This window comes from Rhea americana, unplaced genomic scaffold (genome assembly GCF_003343005.1).
Source record: "Rhea americana isolate MKP2758 unplaced genomic scaffold, rheAme1 scaffold_3, whole genome shotgun sequence".
In the NCBI taxonomy this organism is placed as follows: domain Eukaryota; kingdom Metazoa; phylum Chordata; class Aves; order Rheiformes; family Rheidae; genus Rhea; species Rhea americana.
This window is the reverse complement of record NW_028186423.1, coordinates 11,379,102-11,403,989: the sequence shown is the minus strand read 5'-3', so window position 1 is coordinate 11,403,989 and position 24,888 is coordinate 11,379,102. Positions and strand designations below refer to the sequence as shown.

Sequence of the window (24,888 nt, the reverse complement as noted above, 5' to 3'; positions counted from 1 at the left end):
AAAAAAAAAAAAAAAAAAAAAAAAAAAAAAAAGCTAAAAAGCTTGCTAACACACAGGGACTGTAAGAAAGGGATGGGCAGTGAATGTTCATATGAGTCACATCTTTGATTCTATCTGGGAATATGAGAACTAGTGAAACACTTCATTGCTTGAAGACTTCCTCTACAACTCTTTCATATACCCCCATTCCATCTCTGCTGGGTTTCCTCAAATTCCTAGGTTCTCTGTCCTTATTTTTTCCCACCACACTTCTCCAGTGTCCACACCATGGACTTACAAATCCTCTTTCTAATCATCATCAGCTATCCAGTACATCTACTGTCATAGACTGCTCCCCTCAGAGGCCCACCAAGAACTAATGTTCCCCTCTTGCTTAGATCTTTCTAAAATTTTGTAAGCATTTCTTTATATAAAAGCATTCTCCTGTATTCACTGATAGCATAAATGACTCAAAGTACTACAAATCTTTCATTGTCCCTAAGACCCAAACATGATTCATCTAAGTGTCACTGTGGCTACATGACATTGGTAGAAATACTGCTAACATGTTGCACGATCATGAATACAGGTTTGTTTTAGCAAGCTCTTGCATCCTGGTTGACTAGGCACTGAACATTGATTCCAGATTCACTTTGGTGGTTTCATGGACAAATGGTGAGATAGCTCGCATGACTGGAATGCTGCAGTGGATGTATACAGACTCTTCAGGAAGGACAGGCCAAGCAAATAAGGAGGGAGTCACCCTTTGTGTAAAGAGACCAGTTGCAACATACGGAGCTCTAAGAGTGGACAATGGGATAACTGAGTAAGGATTGTAAGTAAAGGGCTGACAAGTGACATTGTTGCAGATATTTGCTGCAGGCCACCTGATGAGGAAAAAGATGATGATGCCTTCTACAGACAGCTAGAAGTAGCCTCATGTTTGCAGGCTCTAGGCCTTATGGGAGACTTCAACCACCCTGATACACCCTGGAGATATTCAAACAGGATCAAATGGGATGTGATCCTGTATAACATGCCAAAGGTGACCCTGCTTGTGACTAGATGATCTCCAGAGGTCCCTTCCAAGCTCAACCATTCTGTGGTTCTGCAATCTGCTGGAAGGACAACTTAGACAGGCACAAGCAATCCAGGCAGTTCATGGAGAGCACTATGACAACATCAATGATATAGGTGAGAGAGAAGACAATGAGGAGATGTGCTCTGCTGTGCTGTACTTACAAACAAGGAAGAGCTCATTGCGGATGTGAAGGTAGGGGCAAYCTTGGCTGCAGTGACCAAAAGATGATGGAGTTCAGGATCCTGAGAGGAGGAAGTAGGGCAAAAAGCAAGATTACAACTCTGAACTTCAGGAAAGCAGACTTTGGCCTCTTCAGAAACCTGCTTGGAAGAATGCCATGGAATAGGGCCCTACAGGGAGGAGGGGTCTAAGAGAGTTGTTTGATATCCAAGGATCACCTCCTCCAAGCTCAAGATTAGTTCATCCCAATGAGCAGGATGTCAAGCAAAAGGGGCAGGAGATCAGCACGGATGAACAAGGAGCTCTGGCAAAACTCACACATAGAAGGAAATACACAGAGGAAGTATGGACAGGTAACCTGTGAGGAATATAAGGACATTTACAAGTATGCAGGGATGTGGCGAGGAAGGCCAAAGCCCATTTAGAATTTAATTTGGTAAGGAATGTCAAGCACTTCCATAAACACATCAATAACAAAAGGAAGACTAGTCTACTGTCGTGTAGGCCCACCGCTGAATGGGGCAGGAGCCCTGATGGCAAAGGATACAGAAAAGGCAGAGATACTGAATACCTTCTTTGTGCCTCAGTCTTTATTGGTAAGACTGGCCCTCAAGCATCTCAGGACCTGGAAACTAGGGGGAAAGTGTGGAGAAAGCAAGACTTTCCCAGAGTGGAAAAGGATCACTTTAGGGAGCACCTAAGGAAACTGGACATCCAGAAATCCGTAAGTGCTGAGGAAGATGGCTGGCCATTTCATTGCAAGACCACTCTCAATCATCATGGCAATCAGGAGAGGTGCCCAAGCACTGGAAGAAAGCAAATGTAACTCTCGTCTTCAAAAAGGGCAAGGAGGACCCAGGGAACTACAGGACAGTCGGCCTCACCTCCATCCCTGGAACGGTGAAGGAGCAGCTCATCCCAGATACCATTTCCGAGCCCAAGAAGGTTATCAGGAGTAGTCAACATGGATTCACCAAGGGAAATCACACTTAACCAACCTGGCAGCCTTCTATGATGGTATGATAGGCTAGATAGAGGAGGGGGGAAGCAGTGGATGTTGTCTACCTTGACTTCCTTAAGGCTTTTGACACTGTCTCTCATAACATCCTCATAAGTAAAGTGATGAAGTACAGGCTAGATGAGGCAGACTGAAAACTGGCTGAATAACAAAACGCATAGCGTTGCAATGCATGTTGCAGTCTAGCTAGAAGCAAGTAATTAGCAGTCTCCTCCAAGGGTCAATACTAGGTCCAACCCTACACAAAGGGACAGAGTGCATTCTCAGCAACTTTGCTAATAATCTAAAACTAGGAGGAACAGCTGATACACCAGAAGGTTGTGCTGCCATTTGCAGGAACCTTGACAGGGCATAGAGGAACCTTACGAAGCTCAGTGAAAAGAAACGCAGTCCTGCAGCTACAGAGGGAAAATAAACCGCATGTACCAGTACAGGCTGGGGGTCAACCTGCTGGAAACCAGCTTTGCACAGAAGGATGGTGGACAACAAGCTGATCATGAGCCAGCAGTGTGCCCTGGTGGCAAAGAAGGCCAGTGGTATTCTAGGCTGCATCAGGAAGAACACTGCCAGCAGGCCAAGGGAAGTGATTCATCCTCTCCGCTCAGCAAGGACTGAAATGGCGGTTACATTAAGTGTTGTTAGCACTACATATAAATATCATACAGTTCCTTTTCTTTGGGAAGTCCTCAGTGCGATTAAGTTTAATTAGGCCTATCCAATGCTGGATGTACTAATGCCAAAGGCAAATAGCTCCCTGTAATTTACAGCCTAAACTACCTTGGCTGCATCAGTGGATGTAGTGATTTGTTAGTGTGTTTATAAAAACAGTATGAGTGTCCTTTGCTTGCAGAATACTTGCCAAATGGCCAGGCTATTCTCAATTCTGAAACAATGTGTTGGCAACTTCACAAGAGTTACTTATGTGAAACAGGTATCACCACCACACAAATGAAGACCAGGATGAGAGTGGTAGAGTTCGGCATTCAGAGACATGGTGGGACAGCTCGCATGAGTGGAATGTTGTCATAGATGGCTATGTGAWTTTTAGGAAAGACAGACCAGGAAGGCAAGGTGGTGGAGTTGCTCTTCATGTGAGAGCAACTGGAATGCATCGAGTTTTGCCTAGGGTGGAGGAGGAATCAGTCAAGTAGTTACAGGTGAAGAACAAAGGACAGGCTAACATGGGGGACACTGTTGTGGGTGTCCACTACTGGCCACCTGATCAGGAAGAGGAAGTTAATGAGGCCTTCTACAGACAGCTGGAAGCAGCCTCATGCTCACAGGCCATGGTGCTCATGGGGGACTTCAACCACCCTGGTATCTGCTGGAAGGACAACACAGTTGGCACAAACAGTCCAGGAGGCTCCTGCAGTGCATTGATGATAACTTCTTGACACAAATGATGGAGAAACCTACGAGGAAGGGTGTCCTGCTGGACCTTGTCCTTATCAACAGACAGGGACTGGTTAGAGATGTGAAGGTTGGGGGCAGCCTTGGCTGCAGTGACCACGAGATGGTGGAGTTCAGGATCCTTCAGGAAAGAAGGCAATAAGCAGGACTGAAACACTGGACATCAGGAGCGCGGACTTCGGCCTCTTCAGAGACCTATTYGGAGGAATCTCATGGGTTAAGGCCCTAGAGGGAAGGGGGGTCCAGGAGAAGCTGGCTAGTATTCAAGCATCACTTCCTCCAACCTAAAAAGTGGTGCATCCCAAGGAGAAAGAAGTCCAGCAAAGGGGGCAGGAGACCTGCATGGRTGAGCAAGGAGCTCTTGAAAAAACTCCAACAGAAGAGTACACAGAATGTGGAAGAGGGGACAAACTACTTAGGAGAATTATAGGAGTGCAGCCAGAGTATGTAGAGATGCGGCAAGGAAGGCTAAGGACCAGCTGGAATTGAGTCTTSCAGGGGATKTCAAGGACAACAAGAAGAGATTCTTCAAATACATCAGYAGCAAGAGGARGACTGAGGAAAATGCAGGCCTGCTACTGAGTGGGACAGGGGCCCTGGTGACAAGGGATACAGASAAGGCAGAGTTACTGAATGCCTYCTTTGCTTCWGTCTTCACTGCTAAGGGCAGCCCTCAGGAATCCCAGAGCATGAAGGAAAGRGAGAAAGTCTGAAGAAAGAAAGACTTTCCTTTGGTTGAGGAGGATGGGATTAGAGACCTTCTGGGCAAACTTGACATCCACAAATCCAYGGGCCCGGATGGGATGCACCYATGGGTACTGAGGGAGCTGGCGGATGTTGTTGCCAGGCTGTTCTCCGTCATCCTTGAAAGGTCATAGAGAACTGGAGAGGTGCCTGAGGACTGGAAGGAAGCCAGCATCACTCCAGTCTTCCAAAAGGGCAAGAAGGAGGACCCAGGCAACTACAGGCCAGTCAGCCTCACCTCCACCCCTRGAAAGGTGATGGATTCTGGATATCATCTCCAAGCATGTGGAGGAAAAGAAGGTGATCAGGAGTAGTCAGTATGGATTCACCAAGGGGAAAATCCTGCTTAACCAAACTGAYRGCCTTCTATGATGGAATGRCTGGCTGRRTAGATGAGGGGAGAGCAGTGGATGTTATGTACCTTGACTGCASCAAGGCTTTCAACACTGTCTCCCATAACATCCACCTAGACAAACTCAGGAAGCGTGGGTTAGATGAGCGGACAGTGAGGTGGATTGAGAACTGGCTGAAAGGCAGAGCTCAGAGGGTTGTCGTCAGTGGCGTGGAGTCCAGTTGGAGGCCTGGGGCTAGTGGTGTCCCACAGGGCTCAGTACTGGGTCCCATCCTGTTCAACCTCTTCATCAATGACCTGGGTRAGGGGACAGAGTGCCTCCTCAGCAAGCTTGTGGATGATACCAAGCTGGGAGGAGTGGCTGATACACCAGAGGGCTGTGCTGCCATTCAGAGAGACCTGGACAGGCTGGAGAGCTGGGCAGAGAGGAACCTCCTGAGGTTCAACAAGGGCAAGCGCAGAGTCCTGCACCTAGGGAGGAATAACTCCATACATCAGCACAGGATGACCCATTGGAAAACAGCTCTGTGGAGAAGCACCTGRGAGTGCTGGTGGATGACAAGTTGAGCACGAGCCAGCAATGTGCTCTTCTGGCCAGGAAGGCCAATGGTATCCTGGARYGCATTGGGAAGAGTGTTGCCAGCAGGTSGAGGGAGGTGATCCTGCGCCCCTCTSCTCAGCCCTGCTGAGGCCTCATCTCAAGTACTGTGTCCAGTTCTGGGCTCCCCAGGACAAGAGAGACATGGAGCTACTRSAGAGAGTCCAGCATAGGGCTRCRAAGATGAWCAGAGGGCTGGAGCACCTGCCCTGTGAGGAAYGKCTGCGAGAGCTGGGCCTCTTTAGCCTGGGGAAGAGAAGACTGAGGGGGGATCTGATCAATGTGTACAAGTACCTGAAGGGAGGGTGTCAAGGGGACAGGGACAAACTCTTTTCAGTTGTCCCGTGTGACAGTRCAAGAGGTAATGGGCAGAAACTGAAACACAGCAAGTTCCGCCTGAATGTGAGGGGGAATTTCTTYCCTGAGAGAGTGACTGAGCATTGGCACAGGACTAGATGATCTCTAGAGGTCCCTTTCAACCTTTCCTATTCTGTGATTGTTATCTTCTCAACAGTTTGCATGAGATCCTGCAGAAGATAAGGTCTGACCAAAATTCAATCTAGAGATATCTCTCAGAAGAATTTAGTCTCCATGAAAGTTCAATCTCCCATGAATTACTAGGAAGTCCAGGAGATTAAAAATCTGTAGTATGTATTTTCAGACCACAGAAACTCCTATTTTGTCAAAATTGCTCTTYAACAGTTCATTGTCCAGATAACGGTACAGCATCACCTGCTTTTCCAAAAGGTAATTATACACTGATTGTAGAAACTCATGGTTATTGAAGTCTATACTGGTAATGGTCTAATTTGTCCTTGTGTGTGTGTATCTATCTATCTATWTACATATGTATGTTTAAACACACATGCATATTTTTGTACCTATTTTTGTGGCACCTACATATCAGGCTACACTATCACCCCCCTACATCTATGCTTGCTCAAGGATTTGCATTTTTAGCTGTGCTATTTACAATATGTTATCTTATTTATAATAGACTATTAAAGGAAAAACATTTATGGTTATATTAAGTTGAAACATTATGTAAACAGACATCATGTGAGTATCGTAATATTTACAACCATACAGAAAATATGAGATTCCTGGCTTTGAAGAATTTAGCTTCTGAACGGGAATTATAGTATATGGTTTTAGTTGACACATGCAACTCAATAATTGTTTTTATTTATTGTCACCTGGCTATTTATGACTTGTTTTCCTTCTCTATTCTAAAAATTGTGTCCTATAAGGAGTTCCTATTTGCATCTGCGATTGAAAGGTTACTGGTTTTAGCTGCCTAATGTCACTATAGGCTTCACACAGAAGTTTAATTCTTTAAGCACAGGTGACTTAGAAACACTTAAGAAAAGTTATTTCCATACACAACCCAAACTGATACATGTAACAATCAAAAGAAAAAAAAATCCTCCCACATTAAATTCACGTTCACATAACTGCTTTCATTTATATCACGTATCATTATATCCAGTCCAGACTTTCCAAATGTACAGAAAGCAGTTATTTAGCTACAGTAAATTTAGAAATTTCTCACTTCTGTTCTATATGGAATACCCATGGACTAAAGGTCCATGTAGCCTGATAATCTTGTCTTTAACAGTGGTTGAAAGTGCATGTTTCAAGAAGAGCACGAAAAGTGCCTGCATACATTTTATTTCCTCCTAATCCTCTCCCACTACAATTTAACTGTTTCTAGTTCAAGAATTTCCTGAGCTGGATACGACTTCTACACGTTAAGTAATTCTCAAATTTACCTAAGATCTTTTTCAGTCTCCYTTTGAACCCATGTAAACTTCTGGCATCCAAAACATCACTTAGCAAAGAGTTCCACAAGGCATTGTAAAACAAGAGTTCACTCATCCTGTCAGGACTCATCACTAATGAGACGCTGTATGCAGTGAATCACAAAAGTGCGTGTGTATGTGGGGAATACTAACAATCAYAGCACAATCATGGGCTGCCATGGAAGTTTCTCCCCTATAACTCAGGAAATACATGAAAACCAAGCAGCAGCACCCTTATATCATAAAATGCCTCTTTGAAGGAGTTTATAACTGCTTTGGAGGTTTTTCTCAAAGGACACCAATACATTTTCAATCTTCCACACTCATAAAAATCCTAGAGACTTAAAATAGTAAAGAGTTTCTTAGGTACTCAGCATAATAGCCATCACATAATTTTAATATTTTGCCTTTACTAATCTTCAAGTCTTATGGTCAAGGATTTTGGCTAGCAGGAAACAAGCAGGTAGAATGAGAATGTATTTTACAGGCCTAAGAAACCTCTTTATGATATGAGGATATGTTGGTGTTATAACCTTCCTAAACCATCCTTCAGATGCTATTATTTTGTTAGAATTACTTCCTAGGAACTGTGAAGAGAAACGCAAATGAAAGTATTTCTAGAGCTATACATATAATTTTTCATTATATCTTTCAGGGTAATAGAACAAACTCCAAAGACTGCCTTTCAGATGTAATAGAGCTTAGAGAGGCCAATCATCACCCTAACATATCATTCCTTTGAGTCTTGGCRTTGATAATTCTCTGCCTACAGCACGCTATCCAAGACAATTACAGTTATGAGGTAACTGGTTACAGTTGTGAAGATGTTCATTCTGGAAGAATGCTAYCTTCAAATTTTGAAATTGTTATTAGTGAATAACCAAAGACTGCTAGGCATGGCCTAGCAAGTGTGCGGGCTTCTTAACACCACTACAATACATTTGATCAAATCAGCTAACTAATTTTTTCTACTTTTGTTTGGTTATTAAAGTGCATTCAAATTGACTGAGAACAATATAGTAAGCAGTCTCCAAAGCCAGTCTCCAAAGTACTAAGAATACATACTCTTGGTTTGGATGAAGATACCAAGGCTTTTAACTCCACCCTGAATAGTTTTTGGCTAGTATGTCCAAACTGCCTTTCACAAAGAGAAACTAGAAAAAGAACTTAAGCTCATTTCTCCCTTTTCAATATTCTTCTATCTATCCTCTTTCCTAGGACAATATTTTTCATTACTTCTGTTAGTGCCACCAGTTGGTTAATTATTCCAGGAAAAAAAAATAATAAATAATTCATGATTTTYCACAGCTTTTTAAGTTTTAGAATATAAATACCTATACAGCTCAAGTCAAGACTAGACTCTCTGCTGCCAATATCATTAGACTCTACACAGAAAATATAGTTAATAATAAAAACGTTAAGAGAAAGATTCCTTAGACAGATTCTTAGACATCAAGTTCCAATTAGTATCCGTCCAGTAGCCATCTGCTCACCAGAAAGTTTTCCTTATACATTGTTTGAAAAACAAACAAACAAAAAGAAAAACTCATTTTTCATGACTATGCAGTTGGTGTCAAAATCAACAGCCAGTGTGTTGGTCTCTGGCATACCAGAAAAAGTCATCTCTAATGCAAGAGGAAAAAAAATGTTAGTCTTTTAGGCTTTCCAAATTCAAACTATCMGTTTTTAATCTTCCATGCTCAATGTATTTTACTTTTGATTTGAATCTTTTGGTTCTTACGAAGTCAAAGAGGCATCTCAAGGAAAGTASTTATGTTGTACATGCGAGGGAGAAAGAATCTTTGGGTAGAAAATCGAGCAGTCAATTCCCATTATAATGTATTGATTCTGAGTTTTCAGTGGGGCGTCTTTCAGTAGTTTCCATGATATCTTTGTTTTACTCTTTTAGTTGCATTTTGTAATCAATTTATAATCTCATTCTCCTGATGATAATTTTTAAAATGGGAAATCTGTAGTTACACTGATTAAGGCAGAAATCTAGGTAAGGTCTAACAATGACAGGATAGGGCTCGGCTTTATCCTGATATGAATCCTAGGCATTGTCAAAGTTACATATACAAATCATGCTATAGAAGTCACGATTAATAAAACAGCAGCAAATGATTATACCCCCCCCCCCAAAAAAAGAGAAGTGTTTTAGAAAATACTGACGAAGTTAATTCAAACTGAAGGCACAAAGTGCTGGTGATTTTCAAGAGCTACACAGTGTTTCAGCTCAAGAGATTCCAAAGTTCTTCATACACACAAGTAGCAGCCATGAAAAATGCATATGTGCCTAGGGAGTATAGGGCTGTGGCAATCAGTTTTATATAGGGTTATAGGAACTGTAGCAACGATAAATACTTTGGCCAGAAATTAGGACATACATCTTTTAAATTAAAAATCTCATTTTTACAAACATTCTTGAAGAGAAAATAGGCCCTTATTTAAATATTAGCAACAAGTCCAGCACACAAACATRTTGACTTAATTAGGTTACGATTAGAATCTTGTGATTGCAGTCAGCAACGTCAGGATTGTGAAAACATATTAATCAAAGGCAAATAATTAATTTTAATGTTTCTTTCAACAGTGAATGTATAATGCAGTAAGTGTGAACCTAATAATTCCTGCACACTTAGAGACTGAATAAATTTACTGAATAAATAAATGTTCCTTTGCATTTACAGTTATCTGCTCATCTGAGATAGTCCTCTAGACTCATGTGCAATTAATAGGAAGGTGTAGGAATCTYCATTTCACTTAATTTAAACATCTATTTTATGAAAAGGATTTATCAACCTGTCTCCACAACCTACGAAGATTATGACAGATGACTAAACTTAGGTAAGACTGATCTCACTTTCAAATGAGTTCTAAAAACAAAAAGCATAAATATGAAGAACAAAGAAAAACATGGAAAAAAAAAGAAAGGATTCAAGTAATAAGGATTCATGGATAGATTAAAAGGGGTCTCCAAAATGTGTAAATGGCTTGAAGCTGACTTAAAGGAAAAACATTAAATAGGTAAACACTAGCACACTTTCTCCCAACCACAAACACATTTGCTATCAACAAACGCCAACAACTTTCACTGAGTTTTCCTTTGAGAAAGATGTTCTAAATAGAAAAATTAAAAATACTACTAATATTTTTTCCCTTTTTCAGATTATCCATTGCACATAGTTCAGCTATTTAGAACTGGAATAGATACATTAATTCAGAAATTGTAAYATAATAATCCAAGGTCCTTCAAAATCTTTGAACAACAAACCTCAAAGCTATTTTTGTAGTCATCCTCCTGACTTTACTCAATCTAATAGTTTATGGCAATTCTCAAAGCTATATAGTTTTTTAAAAAACCTATGTGCATAGTTTTTTTAAAAAAACTGCATATTCAAATAAGGTAAAAAAAATAAMCCCATACAATAGAAATATCTTAATTCCCTACAAACAGGAGAGACAGGAATTTTAAATCCCAATAGTTTTGGGGTTTTTTTAAAAAAAAACAAAATTGAGGTTTTCTAAAGTTATAGTGCCCACTGCAAGTGTCGAAAAGTGCTTGTTGTATTCTCAGTAATTTTGGAACTCATTAGCCAATTTCCACTGATAAAGCAGTGGAGTCCTAGAAAAAGAAATGATGTTTCTTTAAGGTTTAAATGAAGTAAACAATCAAAGACAAGAAATGGTTCATATGTGTCCCTTGAGGCAAGACGCTCTTGTATGATTCACCCCATATTAGACATTATAGTTCACTTTAAACATCCCATCATACAAAATGTATCAGTTTTACTTTGCACTTGACTGGAAACTAGAAAATTTAACCACTAATAAAAAGCAATAGGAAGCCAGGCTGCATTTCTTCCACTTTTCAATTATTTTTTCGGAAGGAGAACTGATTAAGAGATTAGCAGTTAGCATCAGCATTCCAAAAATCACACTCCAGGAATATTCAAGAGTTGGAAAAACTAGAACGTATTTATCTATACATTATAATATAATAGAAGATCAGACTATTATAGAATTGTATGCCTGATTCAACCCTGAGACACTATCAGTTGAGCCAATTAAAAATTGGCTTTAAAAATTAGCTAAAAGTCATAATCATACCACCAGCAATTTAAAATGAACTGAAAATGTTTCCACCTGGACATCAACTTTGTAAAACACAAGTGTGACATACACATCATAGTTTAACTCAAGATATAAAGTCAGTAAGTTCTTATATTGCATTCTCACATAGAATTTAGCAACAAAAATTGTTTTCATGTCATAAAGCAATCTACTTCAAGGCTGAAGTAGCAGATTCTTTATTAGTATAACACAAGTATCACTTCAGTATTTATAAACAGTTGTTTACAAAAGTAATCTTAAAAACAGTGGGAAAAATGATAATGATTGCACTTGATTAGAAAATTGGGTATTAGTTACACTTCTGATCACAAGATTTGCCAGGGGCTTTACTTAACCACCATTCAAGACAGTCAACATTCCACATACTTCTGAAGCTTTCAAACGTGTTTGTTTACACAGATTACCGTACCAGTAGTAACTATGGTGAGTCATCTTGTTTTCAATAAAGCAGAACTAGCTGTTATACTCACTTAAATCTCGACCTGGACAACACAGGTATTCCCTTCACTTTTCTCTTAAGGGGTTTTGCCTATATTAGGAAAGTTTTTAAAGTTTTTGTTCCACAGAACCACACTGCAGTCCATAGTTACCTCAAGATCTGAAACCTTATAAATTAAGGCATTTGTTTCATTTCATCATGTCAGTTTGTTACTTTGCAGTTCATTTAAGTAATTAAGTGCATTTGGAATGTGGAAAAAGGCACAGTCTTTGATATCTGTACTATGGTTAAAAGGGAGTTTTAAAGTGAGACCCCTACATTTTAAAAAGCAAAGTATGCGTTTTTCATTCTCCTGAACTGAAATACAAAAGCATTAAGCTTTGAAACAAATCCAATTTCAGTCAGACCAAAAAGAAATACATAATCTGAGGAACAATATATATTTCTGAATCCTCCCCAAACATATTAATCACATTATTTAGAGTGATGAAAGGAGAGTTTTACTAGATACTAAAAGCTACAAGATGACATTAATTATGGAGTATTAATCATGGAGGTGACATGGTATATTAATAAATGAGTTTTCTACCACCACTCCATATAGCTTACTTTTTTAAATCTTCAAAATACTTTCCTGTGTTTCTAACCACAAGGCATCCTCCCCCCTCAGGAGGCATGATATGAGTGGGAATACAATAGAACCAAAAGATATTTCCTATATGTTTTTTAATTTTAAAAATAAATATAGTAAGAATTATAAAGTTGACTAAAAAAAAAAAGGGAAGTGCATGCTCAAATTATCACAGGCTAGATTAATTTTCCAGAAGAACTTCCAGTTAGATATGAATCTCCCACWTATCGTAGTAGAGAGTCACATCACAGTGAAAACTAGGAGTCTTATCAGAAGGAAATGCAGGGTGGATTTCCATTAGCACCTTAATTTGGTTTGAGAGATCAGTTTTGATGCAAATTTCCTGATTGTCTCCACTTAAATCACAAAATCACAGAATGGTTAAGGTTGGAAGGGACCTCTGGAGATCATCTAGTTCAACCTCCCTGCTCAAGCAGGATCACCTGGAGCACATTGCACAGGATTGTGTCCAAGCGGGTTTTGAATATCTCCAGAGAAGGAGACTCCACAACTTCTCTGGGCAACCTGTGCCAGTGCTCTGTCACTCTCACAGTAAAGAAGTTCTTCCTTATWTTCAGGCTGAACTTCCCGTGGTTCAGTTTGTGAACATACTTTAATACAYTTTGATTTGCATTCTRGAGTCATTTCAGAGTTCACTAAGTGAGTTTATAACTGAGAATCCAAGACCACCTCTAATGCATTCTAAACACTAACAGATATTCAGCCCACAGTACCAAAGTAGAATTAATCTGAAGTCAAATATCTGAAATGCTTAGTGGGGACATTACGTACTTGTATCCAACTATTTTACTCTAGAACCACCCTTATTGTTTTGCATGACTAATTAGCATTGTCTTTTTTCAGTTCTTTGCACCTATGCTGGCACAATATTAGTTCATCAGTATTACCCTCCAATATAATTTAGAATTCAGCACAAAAAAAAATTTAAAGGCTTTAATTATTTCATGTCCATGCTTAACAGCATGATTACTATCTGCAATTAAAAACGTGTCCAAACAAAAAAAAAAAAATCACATCAGCTACTTTGAGTAGGTGACTAGACAGCACCATTGCTTAATGCACTGACCTTTCAATTTTTGGAGAAAGATGTCGTTTAAACATAAATAAAATCCAACATTAAGGACATAACATCATAGTTAATAATTTATCATAGTTAATAAAACAGTTCTCACTTGCAAAAAATAAAAGCCAAGGTGCTGCAAAGAAAAATATTAGACTATCTGTAAACAGCAGAGGATCAGTCATAGTTTTATTTATGTATTTATATGGAGAAGGAAACTGTTTAGACACCATATTTTATATGTTGAATATGAAAGACTGGGTAGAGATGAGAGTAACAAAAGCATGTAGCAAGCRTAAAAGTTCACGACTACTGCTCTCTAGCCACAGTTTATGAAAAGTATTCATTGAAATCATTGTAAAAGATTTCAGTTTTCAGCAATTTTTCAACTAAATTAAGAACAACAGTGTTCAGAGCTTGATCACTGGAAGATTAAGCATACTATGAATTACACCTTTTTGCTATGAGGTGCATAATTATGTTTGCATGTCTTTACTGGATTGAAGGAAAAGAATCAAACATTCATAGTGTTACTGCACTGGTAAAGGAAAAAAAAACAAAGTAAAATGAAATTTATAATTTCATTTAGACTAAATTTTTATAATTCAGTTTATTCTTTACAAGTAGAAAGTCCAACCAGTCATCTATCCTCTGTAAAACTCTGCCGATATAAATATACTTAATCCTTATGTTTGATATGTATTTTAAGAGATACTTACTGTTCTAAAAGTTGATCGTATTTTCCTAGAGCTTCCCTTTCAGCAGTAACTGCTCTTTCTTTTTCAGCTACAGCATTATCTCTTGCTTCTCTTAAATTTCTGAAGGAAACAAAAAAAAAAGATAATCTATCAAGAATCTGTGGGGAAAAATCCTATTTAACTTCTTAGATCAGAGTACTATTGACTGATCTTGAATTTAACACCATCTTCCTCAACCCCGTTAGAATTGTCAGGGGCCTGTCTATATGTATATCAATTATGGAGGCCTGTTCTGAAAACAATGATTGAACTACCCATCTATTTGTAGAAATATGTGAAAAAGTCGTAATATTAGAAATGTAAATTACTTTTTTGCATGAATTTAGTAGATTCCAATTCTTTTGCTTAGTACTTCAGTAATAACTAGGAGAATGATGTCTTCCTAGTAACTTAGGTGATTAAGAACTTTTATGATAGAGCCGGAAGAGATTAGCTAGGCATAAAAACCCTATTTCGACATATAACTCATTTGGCTAATTAATCACCGTAAGTAGGTTACTGCACATCGCTGGTGTCTTTTATTACTATCATCATTTTTGATCTGCATAGAGAGAACCATAAATTAAACCATGAATGTTTTACTGCAATCAATATTTTTTTCAAATTTTTATTAACCAAGAATCAGTTAAGACTTGCAAACTCTCTTTTTCCTATTTCACTTACACAAGTCAGAGTAGCATCACATGAATGATGACTAACACCAGTAACGCTTGTGTTAAAAATGATACAGGTAACTGTCTGTTAATCTGTAGTCTGTCTGTAATGTAACATCCTAATAACCTAAAACTATCACTTAGGGTTTATCTGTTATACCTCCAGTATACAGTAGCGCAGCACAGTAATAACAGACTTGCAGAGCAAAACAGTGGCTGTTGAGGACTTGACATTTACACTACAAACATTTCAGAGCATTTTACTTTAAAAAAACCTTTGTTTGCTCCTGTGTCCTGTACACTTACTGCCATTTGTGATGCCTCTCTCTTAAGAGATACCTTTCAATTTAGTTTCATCTAAAAGAAATCCAGAGCAAATTCAAGCATAAAGTGTGATGTGAGCAAGAACATGGCAAAAAAGCAGCAACTGGAAGCTTTATTTCATAACCACATTCCTCATCTGAGCTGAAACGTTAACGTAGCTGCAACAAGCTCTGCCCACTTCAGTTGCTTTTCTTCTCCGCGTGTGTGTGGTGGTGGGGGGGGTGGGGGGGACACAGATCGATTTTAACATGAATTTGCTGTGGAGATGCAGTAATGCTTGTGTTACCACAGGAAACAAACAAACAAACAAACCCCAAAACACTATAGAAGCTTTTTCAGGAGGTACAACTGGCTTAAAGGAAAGTGAAATTGAAGTATAAGGCAAATTCTGAAGAAAAGATATGGAGGTAAAAGGAAAATTGTTAAGTCCATGTTAAATGCCATCCTAGGTCATTTGAGCCACACTAACTGCCTGTGTTTTTTGGATAAGAGACTTTATTTTCTAGGTGAAGGAAATGTCATCAACCATACTTATCCAGACTCAGTTAAGTAATAACATGCACTGGAAATTATTAGTTAATCAGAATCAATCTAAGAATTATATAACGGTTAAACATCTAAGAGAGAAAACATGGGAGGTCAAGGGCACTAATGTATTAGAGAAGGAGTGAAATGTCGTATCTTGAACAGTAGTAGAAATGGGATAAAAGTTAAATTGTGTAAGAAGTAGAGTCACATACTTAGAGAATAATGTTTCGCTTAACTGGATAGCTTACCAATTGAATAAGCCACAGAAGCATAAAGGCACAATGAGGTACACTTAGTCAACAAGAGGACAGTCACAGATGTGACATAACCATAAAAAAAAAGGCAAACATGACCCAGTTATGTATCTGCTTACATACTTTCAATAGAGATTGAACAGTTATTACTGACATTATGCCAAGTATTCACATGATCTGAAACTACAAACAATTCTAATTTTAAGAGGTAAAAACTAACATATCTAACAGCTATACATACAGGTCATCTGGATTACAATGTATCTGGCAAGCCTGTCACACAAGMCAGTGTAACCCTCTAAAATTGGACAGAATTACTACCTACACATTTATGAGCGTATAGGAAAAAAAAAGGTAGGAAAAGGGGCAGAAGAAGGGAAGCAGAAGTGCAAGGGCATCTACATTAGCTTTTGAAGCAAACTTCCCAACAATTGCCACTCAGAGTAATTCTAAAGTACACACACCAAACTATTCAAATCCACAGAAATCAGAAGGTGCACTCAAGGAGAAATCTAATATGCTCAAACTACTAAATAGTGTTCAGCCTACTGGATTAGCTGTTATCTGGCCTTAAGTAAAACCTCATGCAGACATACAATAACTCTGAATTCACTCATGCTTGCTAATGGAGACATAGCCAATGCTGACAACCAGAGAAGTGACACTGATCCCAAATAAAATAAAACTGATAGTAAGTATCAGCCTTTTATTGGATTCTCCTTTGCCACTTGGTTTAAATTCCTGAACTGGCTCATCCAAGGGTAAAATGTCACTAAATGCAAGGGGAACATCAGGCCAAAGAGACTTGGTAAGGAGATAAGGAGTAAGAACATTATATTCGGTCATATTAGCTCAGCTGTCTCACCATTCCATGCTTTGAGCTTGAAGCTGAAACTAGAATCTTAGCTTTACTTTCAGTCACAGTCAAAAACTGTGACTGCCTTGGTTTGCAGTTTAGGGCTGCACATTTCTCATGACTGAGGTGTACCTCAGACTGCAAAGAAGTTTTATGGTGGAATTCTTACAGTACTTTACTTTTTAGTACTTCTATAGAGATAGCATATGATAATTTTTTTCCCACAAATGTAATTAAATATAAGGAATTTATATTTTAGAAATAATTATTTCAAAACAAGTAACAAGACTTCTGTAAATTGGTTCCAGAAAAATCAAGCATCCTCCAGTAGATTCCTCAATGATATGTAGACACTTTTCAACAGTCAAATCATTCTTTGCAATTCAACATAGTTTATCATTCTTTGTAATTCAAYATAGGTTTATATACAGGAAGTGCTGGAGATGTGTGCACATATATATTTTATTCACACTCAAAAAACCATAAAATGATGTATTTTTTGTTTTTAATTAAATTAGACCCTTTCAGCTGACTAGAAGACAAGACAGCAGGAGATATGTTCCTCATTTTTCCTTCTTCAGAGTAATAACAGAACTACCTATTAAAAAAAAAAAGATGCTGATGCCACGAATATCTTTTTACTACAGTCATTTCCTTCTCCGTACAAGTCACTTTCAGGAGATCTACAATGAGTTAATAATGAGTCACTAAGTGCTCTTCCCATTTTAAAAACAACACGCAATGACCAAAAAAAGTCCATTTAATAGAATTACAGTACCAACAGTCCAAGCCCTTAGATTCCTACAGGCTTACATATATGCCTAACACCGCACACATTCCGTGCAATTCAACAAGAATGTATGTATAGTATGCAGTTCTTTGCAGAATTAGGATCTTCTTGAAGGAGGATTTTATAATAATTTAGAGGAAAATCAGTAGTGTTGTAAATCATAATGCTGTGAACAATCTTAAATAGATTCACTTTTAAAAGGTATAAAAGTCTTTGATTGTTTTTTCTCAATTTTTCTGCTTTACCTTCTGAATTAATTCCTTCTTTTCTGGTTGCCTGAAAGTTTCAGGACTATTGTCCCTCCATTATGAGAGGCAAACCAACATATTCTGTATGAATTAATAAACAAGACATCTGAATAAGATCAAAACCCCTAWCTGTTACCTAGAGGATGAATTTTAATAATCTATTCCTTTCATTGACAATGTCAAATGTCAGTCATTACTTCAAGAGAAAAATTATCTGTACAAATGTGATTTTTAGAAGGTTCTCAATTTTAAACTTAAATTCCCACATTCTGATTCGTCAACCGGTTTCTGCCTGAAAAAATGGAATATTTGGCCATTTCTGCCATAGGTAGATTATTTCCTGCATCTTATCTACCTGTTTTCACGCTCATACATCTCCTTTGAGGTACTTCGAAGTTGCTCAATTTCTTGATTTGTTTTCAGTCTTATTTGTTCCAGTTCCTCCTGCAGTCTCTTTTCATACTCTGTTTTATAATGGTCTCTGTAAACAAATAAAATAAGAATTCCTTATGAACTGCATTACTACTACATTGGCCAAAATAACAAAACTCCAGGTACAGCTGTACTAGCAAAGCACTTCTTTATATTTTATTTTAATTCTCACTCATTCCTCCCTCATCTGCTTAGAATACGTATTAGCTTAAAACTAAGACTGGAAACTTAAGCACGAATAAGTTAAGATCTTCCATGGCATATTATTTAGGGTTTTTTACTTTATTTGTTAAAGTAATTTGACATTTAACCATCAGGCAGTATTACACTTAATACTCTTGAAAAAATTCTTTGTCAGCCTATACTTGAGTGTTCATTTTAATAAACCACTTAAAAAAAAGTCCTCACTCTGCAGTGTTCTAGCTTCATCACTGGGTAATGGTAAATTAATATACAACAAAATCTTGTAGCATGGCATTATTATAAGTTAACTTCAGTACAACTGAATGGAGCAGGGCAGCAATGATAGGAAACACTGCTGACTGTAAGCTGTGGAGATCTGTGAAATCAGAAATGGTATCTGGATACTTACCTTGTCAAGATCTCTGAAAGCAAGATGAGTCACACAACTTCTCTTTACTTGGCATAAAAATGCAAGAGACCAAATTCCCTCTGAGATTTCAGAGGATAGTGAAGCAGGCTTACACTCTATTCCTAGATGTGGTATAGTCAAGCTACATKCATCTCCTCCTAGGTTGCTCAAATGGGGAGAACTCTTTAAAAGTCCCTCTGCCTCATTATTATAGGATATAGGCTTCAAATGGCTTTCTAGAAAAAGGAATCTAGCTACAAGAGTCAATGCTTAAAAGTACATTTCAAGAGAAAGATTGTTCAGATCTATGCGATTTTTTAAAATCTCAATTTAAAAGCAAGCCTTAAGGATTTATTTAAGTGAAGACTTTCCAGATGAATCTCTAATTTGAGCATTGCTCTGATGTATACTCACACAAGGTAAATTTAAAAAGATAGTAGCAAAGGAAAAATATTTAATATTAAAAAGATGATAAGCAACATCGGAATGCTAAGTGGTAACTTCAGTAGAGGTTTTTTTATATTTCCCTTTAGATAATACTGTCTTTCCAGTTGTATTACAGAAGTACAGAATATAGTACATTTCATTTTAGTTATGCAAGTTGTCTCCCATTCCATCTTGCTGATTCAAACAAAAGGAAGCAGCTGAAGAATAACTGAGCTTTTTCCACACTTTCTGCTCTAGAGGACACTCACTCAGAGCACAGATGCTTTTCTAGGCACACTGCTAACCAGAAATATGGCTGTATTAGTGACAGCCATACAAACATTTGATACAACTTTTGGATGCATGTTAGAATGGTATCTTTGGCATCTAGATGTCAGAAAATAACATGAACTTGATAATCTGAATAAGAAAGAAAAACTCTACGTGAGCATAAAATTTTGTTGTACAGCACTACACATTTAGCTACACACACAGCCGAATGACACATCATTTTCTGTTCAGTATCTCAAACACATACCTATACCAGTGTGAACAGCATAAGAATTTGACACTATTTACCACTATAGCTAGCATGCAATGATCACTTAATTTCTCATGGCTATCATTAAGAAGTGTGCAATTGAACTTGAGAAATGAAAAACTGATCGCTCAAAGAGCTGATATGAAAGTTTTAACTGCCTACTACATCCTACTTTAAAAGTCTGTTAAAATTAAACATCTTTTACACTCCAAAGATGGTACAGAATATGTCTTTCTAATATTCCTATTCTAAATAATGTTCACTTAAAAAAGAAGAAAAAGTGCACCATATGTATTTAATATATATATTTTTTAACTTACACTATCTCAGAAAGTTTCTATGTACATACAAGAACACAGAAACTTTAGATATGGGTTTCTTCACTGCCATGGCAGTATATCAAAACTTGAAAAAGATTTAAAACAGTTTATCCTAATATACAAATACACATTAAAAAAAGAACAGAAGCTTTCTTACTGTTCCTGGTTACACTGATAGGGACTAGCTCTTCTAAAGTCAGGAATTTTTAAGTGGGATTTGTCCAAGAAACAATGGAAAATAGTAATTTGTCTACTGATAGAAGCGAACATAGTATCTTACCTGGATGTAACATATTTTTCATACATCTCTTCTCTAGCTTTTTTGGCATCCTCTAGCTGAATCTGAAGTCTTTCAAGACGATCTTCCTCATGTGCACAGCGAACACTAAGCTCCATGTTCTGGCGATTAAGATAATCTTTATCTTTTTGCAACAAGTTAAGGGATTGTTGCAAGGTTGCCAGCTATAAAAGGGGATAAAGAAATACTTCAACATGAACTACAAAACAAGCAGTTAACCCACCTWACACACTTGCTTTTTCATTTTAACTCTCTTCTATCAATCATTTGAATTGAAAAACCTCAGCTTACACTTGCATTTTACATATTCTTATAAGCAGGTGAAGTTCTATTAAWAAAAATAGTTTAAGATTATAACTTTCTGGATTTTCATGACTTCTGATTATTAGTACTGCAAAAGTGATAAGGCCCCTTAATCTTTCTCAAAGTCAAAATAGGAACTAGGATCAGAACACAATACTGAATCAGAGAGGAAACATACTAAGTCTTGGGGCCAACTGATTGTCCTGCTGCGTACAATTTTCTCAGAAATAGTGAAAAGTTTATGGGCACCAAGAGTCAATAAAGAAATGATGAAACTGCTAGCTCTGGGGCTGAAGCATGACATGATTGTGATAGACAAGGTGACATTTCAGACCAGTACCAAGAGTAAAGAAGGTCATGTATGCTTTCTTTTGACTTTCATTTAGTATGCTTATGCTACAAGTGACTTAACTGACACAAAAATAGAAACATGACCATCTTGTGAGCCTCTGTAACAGCCTTCCTGAGCTTCAGACTAATCAGCTTTACCACTCCAAAAATATGGTGTGGGAGACAGTGGTCTCCATCTATTTGTCAGAGAGCAGCCACAGAGTATATTGTCACTTGTGCTGAGTTATCTAACTCCTTGCTTCTGATAGCAAAAGGTACCTTTACCATTTCCAAGAAATTTGCAATTTAAGCTCCTGGTGATATCAGTTAAGATAATGCCAAGTTAAGATAATGGTAGATTGTCACTTTTCAGAAATACATCCCCCAGGTTAAAGCCATAAAGACACCCTGTACATGTTTTAGACATAACTTATTCTTTCTGAGCCATGAAAGGACAAAAGAAAGTTACTTGAGGAAGAAAATGAAGTTGGAGAAAAGCAGCAATTTGTTAAGGAACTTAAAATTCACGGGGGGGGGGGGATGCACACGTTATATGTGCATCTGCAGTGAGTACAGACATAGATTACTACTTGAAGAAAAAAATGAACCTCTATGTCTACCTATAAAACTGGGTAGAGGAGCAGTACCTTACAAGTAGTAGTAAAGATCACTGTTTTATGTGCAATACTGTAATATAGAGACCCTAAAGAACATAATCTACCTTGAATCCTCTGAGGAGTGAATGGTCTTATTTATTCAGTTACCAAAATATTAACGCTCAAAGATCCCTCATTTGATTCTTGCCTGGACAAATTAGGAGTCAAGAACAACCTTCCCATGCAGCGTCCTTTCTGTATCACATATGGAAACTAATTCTTAACAACCAATCAACTGTTCCTTTACTCCTTTTTTGTGCTTCCTAGGAAGATTTATATACATAAACCTAGCTGAAGAATTAGTCTTATTTTCCAAGTAAGTTGGATATAGAGCTACAAATCATTCGTAAATTAGTGAATGAGGACAGAAACAGAAGTTTATTTCTGGAGATTCAGTAAGTCCYGTTCTCCTTCCAAAAGAGCCATCACAAAAGTAAACCTACATCAGACAAAGAAAAAAAATCCCTTAGTGATTCCGACACTTTTGGAGGATTCATTCTTAATTAGCTTACTTACAGAGCATAATTCAGTTCTAGAGGTTCAATGAAACAATCTTCCCTATGAACAATTTAGATACAGAAGTTTTGATAATAGATTCTGAAATAATGGAAGCTTTCACCAGTATAAACTATCAAAGGTCTTACAGACCAATGCAATGGATAGGGAAACATTCTCTGCCCAGTTCCTTGACCCTGGAGTTATCATATGTGCTTGGTGGGGGCCATTACTGAACCATCTCCTGGATGAATGAATTAATGAACAGGGCATGCAGCTAGGGACATTTCTCTCTCAACCTGTCAGGTCTTCAGCTCTTTGAATGCCTTTGGAGCAGAGATATGTTCCCCTGTGAAATCCTAGTGCTAACAGAATGGTAGTGATTGAGATCTGAAAAAAACGACTGACCTGACTGGAATTAGAACTCATTGGAAACCTGTTCCTCCACTCCCCCCCCCCCCACTTATTCCTCCCCGCCGTCTCCTCCCAAAAAAGGGAGAAAAAGAGGAAAAGGAAACTCTCAGTGTCTGAAGAAGCTTTTAGTCATTTTCCCAGCATAAATACTTTCAAAGACCAATTGAGACACTTAAAAACAAAAATCAACCAAACAAAAAAAAGACCTAGTAGATGTTCCTGTCTTTGAAGCAAGCAGCACTGCAGTAGAATCAAAGAAAGAGGTCCTAAATACTAGACTATTCCTAATACAATATTAATCTCTGTAAAGGAAAGGTGAAGGAGGAATTAAGCAACTATTATTAAAATAAGAGACATACAGTTTTCTTAGACATCTATAGAACATAGCAAAACATAATCCATATAGTAATTGTGCTTTACTGTCACTAATGAGTGGTCAAAAGAGCTAAAATAAATTATAAATAGTTCCACCCTCTTTTGAGTATAGAGCATATTGATAACATTAAGCCTTGATTGGCAAGTTCTGCTCTCAGGCCTCCCACATTCCTGAGCCTAGAGGCAGAGTTTAGAAGAGTGAAACAGCAAGATTAAGCTTGAGACCTAGAAAAATGGGATGTACACCAACATAGGGAAAAATGGAAAGCACTTGATGGACGTGGAGGGAGCTGGAAAACACCACTGCAGGGTTGCTATTCAGTATGAAAGATCACAGCAATTACAAGAGGTTGCTGATGATTGTAAACCATCTTCAAGACAGACCGACCAGGGAACTAGAGGCTGGTCAGTCTGTTCTCAATTCCTGTAAAGATTATAGACCAAACCCTCCTGGAACTCATATGCATGCATATCCATGAAAAAGGTGATTGGAAGCAGTCAGGATGGATTTACCCAGGCCAAATCGAGTCTGACAAACGTGACCAGAAGGCTGGCTCTATGGATGAAAATGGCTCTATGGGAAAGCAGTGAATGTTATTTACTGGATTTTGCTAGGTTTTCCAACAGTCTCCCATAATTACATTATGGCCAAATTGGCAAATATGTTTTTTTGGAGACAGGTRAAGATGAATGGAACAAGATGAACATGAGCCAGTGTGCCCTTACAGTAAAAAAGGGAGGCCAGTTGCCTACCCAGGATTTATTAAGCAACGGTGCAGACAACAGGTTGAGGAAAATGGTTACTGCTCTGAATTCAGTACTAGTGAGATCATAGCTGGAGTGCTGTGTCCCATTTTGGGCTCTCTAGCACAGACATTCACATACTGCAACATGACCAGAAAAGGTCTACCAAGATGGTCATGGGCTGCAGAACATAATCAACAAGGAGGGGCTGAGAAAACCGTGAGTTTTTTTTTTGTTCCCCTCCCCCCACACACACCCCACCAAGCCTTCAGAAGAGAAGACTGGAGGCAGGGAGTAATCTTTTTGCACTCCTCACTTACCTAACTGGAACATATTAAAAAAAAAAAAGGAGGGGGGAGGAAATCAGAGTCAAACTTGTGGAAGCACACTGTGACAGGACAAGAGGCAAGAGAAACAAGCTACAACAACTCTGATTAGATATTACAAAAACTTGTTCACAAAGAGGGTGGTCAAACACTGGAACAGGTAGTCCTGAGAGGTTGTAGAATCTCCATCCTTGGAGATAATCAAAACTCGACAAAAGCCTAAGCAAATTGATCTTAGTTGGCTCTGCTGGCAGAGAGGAGTGTCTGAGCAGATGATTTCCTGAGGACCCTTTAACCTAAAATTTTATGACTGTACAGGTGACCCCAAAAGATTTGATTAGGCAAATAGATTCCTGAGGTCAAAAATTAAATTATTACTGAAATAAGAACTTCAAATTTACCTCTTTTGATAAGTCATTTCTTTCTTTAGCTTGTGCTTTGTGAGACAACTCCAATACGTCATATTTTCTTCTGAGTTCTGACAATTCATGTTCAAATATATCTCGTTCACTGTTAAAATGAAGTGAAAATATTAGTTGCATAGAGTGAAATGAACAAAATTCCTGCACACTTGTAATTTACTCAGCCTTCTTTCATGACACTGATTTTTTTAACAGCATGTTATTATATGAGAAAATTCTCTTAATTTTGAAGTATTTAAGCAATAATCCTAAATTCCTATTTTAAAATTACTGCATTCTCTTCTTAGTATTCTTTTTTAGTTCAACTTTGGGCTACACATTTCTCCTCTTAGCAATAGATTATGAATTCCCTTG

General features: G+C 38.0%; 1 protein-coding gene across 3 annotated transcripts in view; it reads right to left on the bottom strand.

Moving 5' to 3' along the window:
* PIBF1 (progesterone immunomodulatory binding factor 1) overlaps positions 1-24,888 on the bottom strand; it is a 126,175-nt gene that overhangs the window by 76,603 nt on the left and 24,684 nt on the right. For all 3 annotated transcript variants that reach the window (XM_085309499.1, XM_085309501.1, XM_085309500.1), the window contains exons 8-11: positions 24,514-24,622; positions 20,452-20,633; positions 18,216-18,341; positions 14,169-14,267 (exon numbers count right to left, since the gene is read on the bottom strand). In XM_085309499.1, the coding sequence (XP_085165625.1) occupies positions 14,169-14,267; positions 18,216-18,341; positions 20,452-20,633; positions 24,514-24,622 (516 nt within the window). The remainder of the gene's footprint in view (positions 1-14,168; positions 14,268-18,215; positions 18,342-20,451; positions 20,634-24,513; positions 24,623-24,888) is intronic.